Source organism: Macaca thibetana, chromosome 19, assembly GCF_024542745.1.
Source record: "Macaca thibetana thibetana isolate TM-01 chromosome 19, ASM2454274v1, whole genome shotgun sequence".
In the NCBI taxonomy this organism is placed as follows: Eukaryota; Metazoa; Chordata; class Mammalia; order Primates; family Cercopithecidae; genus Macaca; species Macaca thibetana.
In genome coordinates this window covers 36,137,573-36,149,727 of record NC_065596.1, presented here as the reverse complement: position 1 = coordinate 36,149,727, position 12,155 = coordinate 36,137,573, and the positions used below count along the sequence as shown (strand labels likewise).

Sequence of the window (12,155 nt, the reverse complement as noted above, 5' to 3'; positions counted from 1 at the left end):
ACTCTGGGGAGTACGAACGGAAGATTTGTTCTTCCTCCCAAAAAAAGAGGTCGGAAGAGCAAATGAGGCCTAGCACAGTGCCTGGCACAGACAGGCAAGAAAAATGAATTCATAAGCAGATGTTTATTTAGCTTCAGGCTCAGCTCCACCTGCCTCTCCTGTTCACCAGAAGCATCCATGCTCTGGACTCTGGCCAGCCCTTAGGAGAGCAAGGTCTTAACCCGATGGAGGGAGAATCTAAACGTCTGCACCGCCTGCAAAGCTGTACCCATGATCCTCCCCTCCCCACTTCACTTTACAAATAAACTGCAGCCTGGTCCAGAAATTCCAGGGGGAGCCACCTGCCCTAGATTAGTCTTTTCCAAACTATAGGTTCATGGGTGGAGAATTCAATAGAATAGGATGAAATCAGCAGTTTAAAAAAATATGTAGCTGGGCGTGGTGGTGCGTGCCTGTAATCCCAGCTACTCAGGAGGCTGAGGCAGGAGAATCGCTTGAACCAGGGAGGTGGAGGTTGCAGTGAGTGGAGATTGCACCACTGCTCCAGCCTGGGCGACACTGCGAGACTCCATCTCAAATAATAATAGCTAATGAAAAAAAATCTACACATACTAAAGCTAACTATGGTAAAGAAACTTTTGTTTCCAGGCCCAGGGTCCTGAGGGAGGCTGAGGTGTGTGGATCACCTGAGGTCAGGAGTTCGAGACCAGCCTGGCCAACGTGGTGAAACCCATCTCTACTAAAGGTACAAAATTAGCCGGGCATGGTGGCACATGCTTGTAACCCTAATTACTTGGGAGGCTGAAGCAGGAGAATCGCTTGAACCCAGGATGTAAAGGCTGCAGTGAGCCAAGATCTTGCCATTACACTCCAGCCTGGGTGACAAGAGCGAAACTCCATCTAAAAAAAAAAAAAAAAAAAAAGGGAAGGAAACTTGGTTCACATATATTTTGCATATCTGTGTACTCTATTACCATATAAAATGTGTTTGTGATAGGAGGTTGTGATTTTAAAATTGTTTCAGCTTAAAAACATTCTTCCCAGATGACCCAGGTGTTCAGGAGCTGAGGAGGGGATAACCCCAAGGCAGGCCAACCTTCCCATTCCCCAGCCAGGCAAGCTGAGGTCTCCCTGCTAGGCAGCCACCAAAGAGGGTCTGAGATGCCGTCTCTAAAAACAAACCTCGAGTGCTCAGGGTGGGAAACGCGTTTATTGTTTGATCGGTCTCAGGCCTGGTTGGGGGGTGGAAGGCAGGACTGGGGTCCCTTCCCCAACAACAGCACAGAAGCCTCAGGAAGATGGCACAGATTCCTGATGACCCACAGCCATCTTTTATGAGGCCAGAGACTTTACATACGACACTCCCCACCCGCATCCAGTCAAGGCTCTGCCACGGAACAGCTGATATCTTTAGGCTAGAGGACTCCATTTTGTGTAGGAGCTCATTCCCATCTCAGCTCCACAACACGGAGGACCTGAAGATTACTCACGGATTCCTCCTTCAGGCAGGGCTCTGCCTTTGAGATGCGGCTGCTCTGTGTCTGTGTCCGGGGGCCTGAACACCAGCCTCGGGCTCTCACCAGGTGTCTGGACAGGAGTCCAGGCTCCCTGCAAAGTCCTGTGGTACCTGGGGCACCCGGCAGCCCAGCTCACGGATGCTTCCACCGCGTGTGCTTCTGCAGCGTGTTCTGCTCCATAAAGCGGCGAGGGCAGTGTGGACACTGAAATGGGCGTTCCCCAGAGTGCACCCGGCTGTGCTGGGCCAGCTCCCCCGCATCCCGGAAGCGGCGAGGGCAGAGCGGGCAGCCGTGGGGCCGCCCACCACCCGCCAGGTGAATGGAATGGTGCCGTGCCAAGTGGCTGGCGCGCTTGAATGCCTTCCCACAGATGTCGCACTCGAAGGGCTTTACCTCCGAGTGGGTGATGCTGTGTCGCTGAAGGTAGGACATGTATTCGAAGACCCTTGAGCACACGGGGCAGCTGTAGCACTTTTTCTGGCCTGAAGCCCCATTGGCCCCTGGCTCCCTCTGTGACTCCTCGTCCACCAGCACTGTGTAGGGGACACCCTGAGTGTCAATGAGCAGGTAGTGGTTGGGCCTTGGAGGAGATGAAGCCTGGGGAGATCCGATGGAGGAGGAAGGTCCAGGTTCTGGGGAGCGGCATGTCCGACGGGGAGGGCCCTCCATGGTCTCAACGGAGGAAAATGCCAGAGGCTGAGGGCAGGGGGATGGCAGCACCAGCATCCGGAGGGCTGGCTGAGGCCTGGTGGATGGGAGATGGCATAAGGTTATATAGAAAAGGGCAGCTCAGCACCGCAGGCTCCATCCTTTTCCCTCCCTTTAAACGGCCCAGGACCTCTACATCCTGCTGCCCTCAGTCCCTCTTCTCCAGTCCCACTCACAGCTGGACTCTGTGACCCCCTAAAAGGTCCCCAGGGTTTCCCTCCTTGGAAAAGCTCTCCTAGCCTCGGTGCTCCACCACACACTGTACTCACAGGATCTCTTGACCTGCTCTGCACAACCTGGACCTCGCTCTAACTTTCCTCTTTGTGGCCTCCCAGGTCAGTGGGTGCCCCACCCCGCAGGCCTCCAGGCCTCTCCCTCCCCTCCTTCTAGCCCTTTGCAGGGTCTGCGTGTTGGCCCATCCTACATACTCAAGCCTTTCCTGACCGCCTCCATACAAGCCAAACCTATTCCCAGGGGCTCCGACGTGAGGACCCCCAGGTTCTGGCCCTCTCCAGCGACATGTCTGAACAACTCCGTGCTCCCACCCGTCCACCCACCTCAGTCTCTCTCTAGTGCTCGCCCGGCCACCACCAGGCTCGTTCTAGGTCCCAGCGCTCTCGGGGTTCCACCCCCGGGGCCACAGCCCTCGCTTCCTGGGCCTTTCTGTGTAAGTTCTCGCCCCCTGCAAGCTCCAGAAGAGCCTCCTCCGGCGCCTGCCCCACTCCCGCCCCGGCCCAGGTACCCTCCACGCGGTCCAGCCCCTCCCGCCGCCCGCTCCCAGCCCCCTCCCTCCTCCCGGCCCCCGTACCCAGTGCAGCAGCCTCTCAGGTCCGGGCGACTCCAAGCGGCCCCGGGCTACCCTCGCAGTTGCAGGCGGCGGCGGGAAGGGGACCTCTGGGTGTGCCCCAGGAGCTGGCGGCGCCGGCCGAAAGAGAGAAGCCGAAGGGAGAGGAAAGGGTCTAGGGAAGGAAGGTGGGGGCGGGGCGCCCGGGCCGTCGCGAAACGGCTCCGGCCAGAAACACACACCGAGAGGAAAGTACCCAAGCGAGGAAGATCCGGTCTCCACCCCCCAGCACCCAACGCGCACGTACACGCAAGGAAGAGCTTGAAAATGAAGTGCGGAATGTTTATTGAGCAAAGGGTAGGGGACGTGGGCGGAAGGGGTGTAGATACAGAAATGAACCAGACCGTGCCCGTGCTCTTTATCATCTCTTCCCCACAGTCAACCACCGGTTCACCGCTCCAGAGAGCAGAAAACCAAGGTTTAGAGAGGTCATGTCACTTGCAAAGGCTCACACAGCACAGCTGGACCGGAACCCAGTTCCGACTGGTTCCCAGGCCCAGGGAGGGGCAACGACTTTGGTCTACATCACACAGCTAGAAAGGGGGTAAGGAAGGAATGATGCTCCTCCCTTTGGAAGGTGGGGAAACTGAGGCCCAGGGTAAGGCAGTAACCTCAGCGGAGCCAGGGAGTGTGTGTGGGAGTGAGTGACGCTGTGTGGGTCAGACTTCGTGGCCCTGAGAGGGGCAGGGCAGCTCAAGCCGGGTCTCGAGCTTAGTGGAGGCGCACGTGCTGCGCCAGCTCCGCGGGGTCTTGGAAGCGGCGTGGGCAGAGCGGGCAGGTGTGCGGCGGCCCGGCGCGGGCGCGGTGCGTGGCGCGATGCCGCGACAGGTGGCTGGAGCGCTTGAAGGCCTTGCCGCAGGCGCCGCACGTGAAGGGCTTGAGGTCCGAGTGCGACACGCGGTGGCTCTGCAGCCGCAGAGGGCTGGCAAAGACACGGGCGCACTCCGGGCAGCTGTAGCCCTTGCGAGGGCCAGGCTCTCCTGGGGGCGCCTCGCGCTGGGGCGGGCCCCGGGGCTCCTCCTCCAGCTGCACCGTGTATGTGTAGGGGACCCCATTGGCGTCGATGAGGAGGTGGCGGCCCAGCCGCGGGGGTCGGGGCCCCGCCGCCGAGGAAGGAGTGGAGGAGGGGCCTTCCGCCTTGGGGAAAGGGGGAGCCTTGGGGGGCGGTGGGTCCATGGCCTCCGGAGAGGAGGACCGAGGGTGGGGTGGCCGCGGCGGCAGCAGCAGCATCTGGAGCGGCAGCTGGGAGCGGCGGAGGGGAGATTAGTTAAAATTGCCACTTCCTTTTAGGAAAAGCTTCCTAAAATGGAAAGCGTCCCCACTATCGCTGCTTGTTACCCTTTGTGCGCCACTGACCACCTCCCCAGCAAAATAACAACTCACTCCAGCCCAGCTCTCCCACGTTCCATCAAGCTGCCTCGGAGAGGACATCCAATTGAGCTCTGCAAAACCCCGCCACCACTTGCCACTCCTGGATCCACCTCTCAGCACCCAGGTCAGGTCTGAGGGCGTAGTCCCCCGACTTTTCTTCCCTTTTCTTCTCTCAACCCACCCCAGCAATCAATCCCTCAATCTGTTTACCTCTCTACATCTCACACCCCGGCCCTGCTGATCGCCTAGATTTCTCTAATCTGTGGTTTCTTCTTTCCCTGTTGCCCAGCCCCAGTTCAGGTTGCTTCCCCTCCCTCTGCCGCACCCCCCGCCCAACCAGCCCCCGCATCGGCTTCCAGGCCCTCCTGGGGCTCCATCCCCACTACATGCCACAGGGCCTCCCCATCTTCATATTCCGTGGCCTCCCTCACTTCCTCTCTAGGTACCTCCCCAGAGCCCCACTAACCCAATTCCCCACATTTCACTAGGGCCTTTCCATCCTGTTCCTACACTTAGCACCTCGAAGTCTAGCCACCTCTACTCACTGCGGAACCCATCGTCTCACTACATCTATACACCCCTCAAATGCCTTCCTTCTGTATACCCCAACCTCCCAACCTGGCTACCTGCTACATTCTCCCCAAGGGCCCCCTTTTCTCCCCCGCCCCTATATATGGCGGTGACATCGTTACTTCTTTCTGTACCCATCAGGGGCCCTCTCCCAAACCCCGTTATGCGCACCAGGCCCCGGGACTCCGCTTCCCACAGCACCTCTCCCAAGCCCACTTTCCCCTCCTTTCTGTGTACATCTGGCATCTCTCCTTCTCTTCTTCACCTCTTCCAGGAGCCCCATCCCTCTCCCTGTTACACACAGCATGGCCCCCGCCCGTTCTTTTGCTCTACTCCCCTTGTTTCTGGGAACCCCAGCACCCGGGCGTTTTCGCCCCCATCCCGCTACACACCGCCCCCCGCCTCCCGGCCCCGGGGCCCCTCCTATTCCCCTCACTTCCCCAAGGAGCCTTGGCGCCTCGACTGCCCCTCCCGTCCCTCCGCCCGACCCTCCCGCTCCCCACCCCCATCCCCATCTCGGGCGGCTCCAGCGCACTCCCCCAGCCTGCCCGGCCTCGGCGTCGTCCCGGGGCCAGGCTCCTCCCTCCATCCCGGCCCCCGTACCCCGTGCGGCGGCCTCTCGGGTCCGGAGGAGCGGGCCGAGGTCCCGGGCGGCCCCGGGCTTCCCCTGGCGAGCGCCGGCGGCGGAACCGAGACTTCCGGGCAGCTCCGGGCCGGCGGCGCCGGAGACGCGGGGACTGGGGGCGCGGGCGCGGGGGTGCGAGGGGTTGGCTGCGTCCCTGGGAAAAGGCGCCGGCCGGAAGCGCGCGAGCCCCGTGCGGAGGTTCCGCCGCCTGGAGCCGGCGCTCCCACCCCTCGGCTCTGCGGAGCGCCCTGCGGGGAGGGGACCGGAGGCGCGGGGCTCGCTGAAGACGCCCGCCCCCGGCGGCCCCGCTCCCCTCCCACCTCCGGACTGGAACGATTCCGCCGCTTGACAAGAGATCGGCCAATAAACCGAGACTAAGCAAAGTTACGTCTTTGCCCGAAGGCCCACAAGGGTTTGTCCTCTTTCCACTGGGCCGTCGCTGTCTGCTCGGCCGTGGCCACCCACCGAGGTAGAGGGCGGGAGAAGGGATGTTCCTGCCGGCGGGGCAAATGTGGAGACCGAGGTCCAGAGGCCAGCCATTGGCTCCGATGTGGCCGGGCCGTGATTCTCCACCCAGCAAATGGGGAGACCGAGGCCCGGAGAAGGCCAGATGCTGCCAGATAGTTGGGGAAGGTGTGTGCTTCCCACAGGGCACATGCGGGCACCGAGGCCCACAGAGCGCCAGACGGCTACGTGCGCAGGTGGGGAGGTGTGGTATTTCCAGAAGGCACATGGGGACACCGAGACGCAGCGAAGGCCAGGCCTTGCCAGATGCGGAGGTGGGAAAGGCTGGCACTGCCCACGGGGCCCACTGGAAGCCTGATGCGGGCTCGCGGGCTGCGCCAGGTCCTGGGGCACTTGAGGCCCAGGCGCTGGCTGCGCATGCGAAGGACTCGGGCGTCGAAAGCAACGCGCGGTGGCGCTGCAGCTGCACTGGAGAGGGCTGCACACGCGGCCGCTGCAGCTCCTCCTCCAGCCACGCGGCGCCGCGGCCTCGCAGGAGGGCGGCAGCAGCAGCAGCATCTGCAGGTGCAGCTGGGAGTGGGGGACAGAAGAGGTAACAGTTGCAGCCAGCCCCAGGACCCTGGGGGTGCCACCGCTACATCCTAGAGCACTGTCCATCAGAACTTTCTGCAGTGGTACCAAGTTCTATGACGGTCACTAGGCACGTGGGACTCTTACACTCTTGAAATTTGGCTGGTGTATCAGAGGACCTGAATTTTAAATTGTATTAAATTTCCAATAATCAGCACAGTGGCTCACGCCTGTAACCCCAGCACTTTCGGAGGCCATGGTGGGCGGATCACCTGACATCAAGAGTTTGAGACCAGCCTGGCCAAAATGGTGAAACTCCGTCTCTACTAAAAATACAAAAATTAGCCGGGTGTAGTGGTGCCCCCCGTCAGTCCCAGCTACTTGGGAGGCTGAGGCAGGAGAATCGCTTGAACCTAGGAGGTGGAGGTTGCAGTGTGCCAAGATCATGCCACTACACTGCAGCCTGGGCAACAGAGGGAGACTCTCAAAAAGTAATAATTTCCCATAATCAAAATTTAAGCCACATGTGGCTCCTGCCTTATGGAACAACTCCAGAGACCACTGTCAACCAGTTGTAAACTGCAGGCCCAACAGCCCAAAAGGCCTCACAGTTATATTTGGTTTGGAACACAAGGTACTTTTTAAACATTTCACTGGGCGGTATGTCTATTTTTTGAGACAGAGTCTCACTCTGTCACCCACGCTGGAGTGCAGTGGCATGCTTCTGGCTCACTGCACCCTCAACCTCCCAGGTGCAAGTGATCCTTTTCCACTTCAGTCTCCTAAGCAGCTGGGACTACAGGCGTGGGCCACCACACATTTTGAGCCAGACCACTCTTTGTTGTGGGGGACCATCCCGTGCAGTGTAGGATGTTGAGCAGCATCATTGGCCTCCACCCACCAGATGCCAGTAGCACCCTTCCCCAACCCCAGTCGTGACACCCCAAAATGTCTCTAGACATTGCCTGTGTCCCCTAGGGGGCAACATTGCTCCTGGTTGAGAACCCCTGGTCTACTTGGACAATTACCCAACCTGAGTCTCTTGCCCAGATCCCTGATAAAATGTTTGTCCCCTCCAATTTTTTTTTTTTTTTTTTTTTTTTGGAGATGGAGTCTTGCTCTGTCGCCCAGGCTAAAGTGCAGTGGCACAATTCTAGGCTCACTGCAACCTCCAACTCCCGGGCTCAGTCGATTCTTCTGCCTCAGCCTCCCAAATAGCTGAGATTACAGGCATGCATTACCACTCCCGGCTAATTTTATATTTTTGGTAGAGACAAGGTTTCACCATATTGGCCACCTGGTCTCCAACTCCTGACCTCACATGATCCACCTGCCTCGGCCTCCCAAAGTGCTGGGACTACAGGGTTGAGCCACCACACCTGGCCTCCTCCAAATCTCATGTTGAAATGTAATCCCCAGTGTTGGAGATGGGGCTTGGTGGGAGGCATTTGGATCACGGAGGTGGATCCTTCATGAATGGCTTGGTGCCATCCTTGAGGTAATGACTGAGATCTCGCTGAGTTCATAAGATCTAGTTGTTTAAAAAAGCATGTCAGGCCGGACGTAGTGGCTCACACCTGTAATCCCAACACTTTGAGAGGGTGAGGCAGGCGGATCATGAGGTCAAGAGATCGAGACCATCCTGGCCAACACGGTGTAACCCCATCTCTACTAAAAATACAAAAACTAGCTGGGTGTGGTGGTGGGCGCCTGTAGTCCCAGCTACTCGGGAGGCTGAGGCAGGAGAATCACTTGAACCTGGGATGCAGAAGTTGCAGTGAACCAAGATTGTACCACTGCACACCACCCTGGCAACAGAGCAAGACTCCATCTCAAAAAAAAAAAACAAAAAACAAAAGCGTGTCACCTCTCACCAGTCTTTTCCCCCCACCATATGCCAACCACCCCTTTACCTTCCACCATGATTGTAAGCTTCCTGAAGCCCTCGCCAGAAACAGCTGCCAGGACCACACATCCTGTACAGCCTGCAGAACCATGAGCCAATTAAACCTCTTTTCTTTGTAAATTACCCAGCCTCAAGTATTCACTCATAGAGACGCAATGAAACTAACACAATCCCTCTCTTGAGTTTCAGACCATATAACTATTGGCATTATAGTGGCCACAACCCCCACCCCCACTGCTGTCCCCGGAAATAATGACAACAATAACCACCATTTATTGAGCCCTCACTCGGGAACAGCCATTGCTAAATGCACAGCATCCTCAGGGCAGAGCTACAAGGAAAGTACCATGAGGATCCGTGTTTTACAGATGAGGGAAGCAGAGCTCAAAGAGATCGTGTGATTGGCCTGAGGTCACATATCCTCAAGCGGGATGGCCAGGACAGCACCTGCCTCTGCCCGCACTGGGTCAGTGCACATGACCCTGTCAGCAAGCCACACATTTCCCTGTAATCCCACCGTCGCCGCTGCCACCCCAGCGCCAACCACCACCAATTACCCCCAGCTTATAGCAGTAGCAGCCTTCCCTCCATCACTCTCCCTCCCCTCTCGTTTTTTTGTTGCTGTTTCTTTTTTCAGACAGAGTCTCGCTCTGTCACCCAGGCTGGAGTGCAGTGGTGGGATCTCGGCTCACTGCAGCCTCCACCTCCCAGGTTCAAGCAATTCTCCCACCTCAGCCTCCTGAGTAGCTGGGATTACAGGCGTGCACCACCACAGCCAGCTACTTTTTTGTAATTTTAGAAGAGACAGGGTTTCACCGTGTTGCCCAGACTGGTCTCGAACTCCCGGCCTCGAGCATCCACCTGCCTCAGTCTCCCAAAGTCCTGGGATTATAGGCATAAGCCATCATGCCTGGCCTTCTCCCTCCCTTCCTTGTGGCAATTTCTAAGTGATTTTTTAAGCTCATAGAATCATTCCCTGACTTAAAACCTTCCCTTCTGAGACTGAGCAACATATTGAGACCCTGTCTCTCCAAAAAAGTAGTAATAATTAGGCAGAGGTGGTGGTGCCTGCCTACAGTCCCAACTACCCAGGAAGCTGAGACAGGAGGACTGCCTGAGCCCAGGAATTACAGAACGCAGTATATTATGATCTAAACCTTCCCTTCTGCCCTTAGAGTAAACCCAGACACTGCAAGGCCCTGCATAGACTGTCCTCGCAGCTGCCTTCCCTTCTGGGCATCATGGTGCTGCCTCTCCCTTGCCTGATGCACTGGCCTCTCCCATCTGGAACGCCTTTGTGCTTGCTCTTCCCCTCTCTGTGATATTCCTTTCAGCTCCTCACAAGAATGGCTCCTTCCTGGCCTTCAGGTTTCAGCTCACAGAACACCTGGTCACAGCAGCCTTTAGTGACCGTGTTAGCTCGAGGTGCCCTGCTCGGTGTCCTCCGTCTGTTCGTTTCCTTCACATCCCACAGCACGATCCATGATGGCCTCGTCGATCTACTGCCTGCTGTGTGACTGCCTGCCTTCCCCACTCTCCAAGGCCCAGCTCCATCCTGGTCAATTTTCTACTCTCAGAATCTATCAAAGGTCTCAGGAAAGGGTAGGGAATCAATTCGATATTGGTTGAATAAATGAATTTGATCGCCCCGTCCAAAAGTCAAGCATTACCTCCCTACCCAGCTCCCCAACAAAGAGAACCCCTGCTCACCCCCAAGACATGATCATCGGGAAGCCACACCATCTAGACAAAATTCTTGTCCCACCATCTAGAACTTTGAACATCCCCATTTCCTCCCACTCCCTCACTCCCCAAAGTCAGACAAGCACCAAGTTCCATCACCTCCACCCCCTGAGGGCACTCCCCTCCGTTCTCCAAGAGCTGGACAATGCCCTCCATTCTCCAGACGAAGTTCTGGCCCCTTCCTTCTCACCAGGACCACCACACAAGCCTTCTCCCTGGTACCCTGGCCTCCAGTTCCTCCCCCACACTGGCCTGACCTCGACAGGTTCTTCTCACAGCTGTGTTGAATGCAACCTCAGCACCATGCGTAACATTCTCCTGGCTCCCTTTACCCTCAGGACCAAGTCCGAGTTTCTCAGCCTAGACTCTGAGACCCTTTGTGAGGTGGCCCAGCCACTTCCCCACCTCACTTCTCATTCCTGTGCTCCAAGCACACACGGCATCTCACAGGCCCCTGGCCAGACCTTGCATTTACACAGCTCCACACGCAAAGGCGTCTGTGTTTTCCTCGCCCTGAGAATTCTTCCCCTTTGCTGGCAGCCTTCTCCTTAGCCTTCTGGAATCATGTATTCTGACCTCTCAAGTTGGCTAGGTGTCACCTATATGCCCTGCTCACCAGTCCACCAGCTCCTCTGCTTAAAATCCTCCCTACAGTATAAGCCTCCCAGCCTGGCATGAAAGGCCTCGCCCAACCTGACCTCAGCCACCTTTCCCACCCTTGCCCTCACCCAACCTGTTCCACACAGCTGCAGCGAATCATTGACTTCTCCATTTACACCTCAAATCTTGGGCCACTGTGACTGATTACTCATGTCCCCAAACTTCAGTTCACACTGCATATTCATATCCAGGGTCTCGATGAATCCTCTCAACGGTCCAGCGAGGCTGGCAAACAGATGCACTCCACAGCGCAGAGGAAGCAGAAGCCGCTCAGATCTCCGGCCAGAGTGACCGAGTGACCCCCGCTCCAGCACCCTCACCTCCCTCTGGCTGCCCAAACCCTCCCCAGCCTGCAGTCTGGGTCCTGCGTCCTTCAGGAACCTTTTCTTGGCCACCCCCTCTTCTCAAGGTCCACTATTCATCCCACTTTGTCTTCCCATGGGAAATAGCCTCTTCTCCCCTTGGGAAATACAGTGAGTCCCAGGCCTGTGCCTCTCGGGCAACTGGATCCAAGCCCACTCCCAAGGCTTTCTGCCCTCCTCTTCCTATACCTCGTCCCCTGGTCTCCGCAGCCCCTCCCCAAGCCTCCTTCGCAGGGCCTCTCAGTTTCCAATGCCCACTGCCCTGGGGACCACTCTGTCCCACACCCCAAATCCCTCACTTGGGCAGGACTCTTAAGAATGCCGTCACGGCTAAACCTGCTCACTCCCCGCAGTCCGGCCCGGTCTCCCTAGCCCTACGCAGCAAACTTTCACGTCCGGAAGTGGCCGCAGGGACGACTTCCGGGATACTCCGACTTCTCCGACAGCTTCCGGATTCAGAGAGCAGCAGGAAAGCACTCCGTCCGGAAACGCACCCATAAGAGAAAGGTTCCTGCGTCGCGCAGCTTGCTACTCCACACACACTACACAAAAGTTAAAATCACTATTTGGCGCCGTGCCGGATGCTGAGGGAGGGAATACAACAGAGCTGGCTTTTGTCAAAAAAAAAAAAAGGACTTTTCTTTTTTTTTGAGACGGAGTCACGCTCTGTTGCCCAGGCTGGAGTGCAGGAGTTCACCGGAGTGATCTCGGCTCGCTGCAACCCCCGCATCTGGAGGTTCAAGCTATTCTCCTGCCTCAGCCTCCCGACTAGCTGAGATTGCAGGCGTCCGCCACTACGCCCGGCTGATTTTTT

General features: G+C 57.4%; 3 protein-coding genes across 9 annotated transcripts in view; 1 reads left to right on the top strand and 2 right to left on the bottom strand.

Moving 5' to 3' along the window:
* The window catches only part of FIZ1 (FLT3 interacting zinc finger 1), a 255,628-nt gene that overhangs the window by 196,264 nt on the left and 47,209 nt on the right, over positions 1 to 12,155 (top strand). The gene's annotated exons all lie outside the window — the stretch shown is intronic.
* ZNF581 (zinc finger protein 581) lies at positions 1,192 to 3,253 on the bottom strand. 3 transcript variants are annotated; one of them, XM_050771847.1, is made up of 2 exons: positions 3,034 to 3,253; positions 1,192 to 2,262 (listed from the first exon to the last, which is right to left on the bottom strand). In XM_050771847.1, the coding sequence occupies exon 2, from the start codon at positions 2,241 to 2,243 to the stop codon at positions 1,650 to 1,652; it is 594 nt and encodes a 197-aa protein (XP_050627804.1). In that variant the 5' UTR covers positions 2,244 to 2,262; positions 3,034 to 3,253; the 3' UTR covers positions 1,192 to 1,649. The 3 variants fall into 3 exon arrangements, with proteins under 3 accessions (XP_050627804.1, XP_050627806.1, XP_050627805.1); XM_050771849.1 differs by lacking the exon at positions 3,034 to 3,253 and adding an exon at positions 2,968 to 3,002; XM_050771848.1 differs by lacking the exon at positions 3,034 to 3,253 and adding an exon at positions 2,783 to 2,921.
* Positions 3,341 to 12,155, bottom strand: part of ZNF580 (zinc finger protein 580) — a 209,189-nt gene continuing 200,374 nt past the window's right edge. For 3 of the 5 annotated variants that reach the window (XM_050771854.1, XM_050771853.1, XM_050771852.1), the window contains exons 2-3: positions 5,614 to 5,734; positions 3,341 to 4,311 (exon numbers count right to left, since the gene is read on the bottom strand). In XM_050771854.1, coding sequence (XP_050627811.1) covers positions 3,781 to 4,299 — 519 coding nt within the window. In that variant the 5' untranslated portion in view covers positions 4,300 to 4,311; positions 5,614 to 5,734 and the 3' untranslated portion in view covers positions 3,341 to 3,780. Of the gene's footprint in view, positions 4,312 to 5,513; positions 5,559 to 5,613; positions 5,735 to 12,155 lie in introns of those variants that run through there. The other 2 variants (XM_050771851.1, XM_050771850.1) reach the window with 2 other exon arrangements.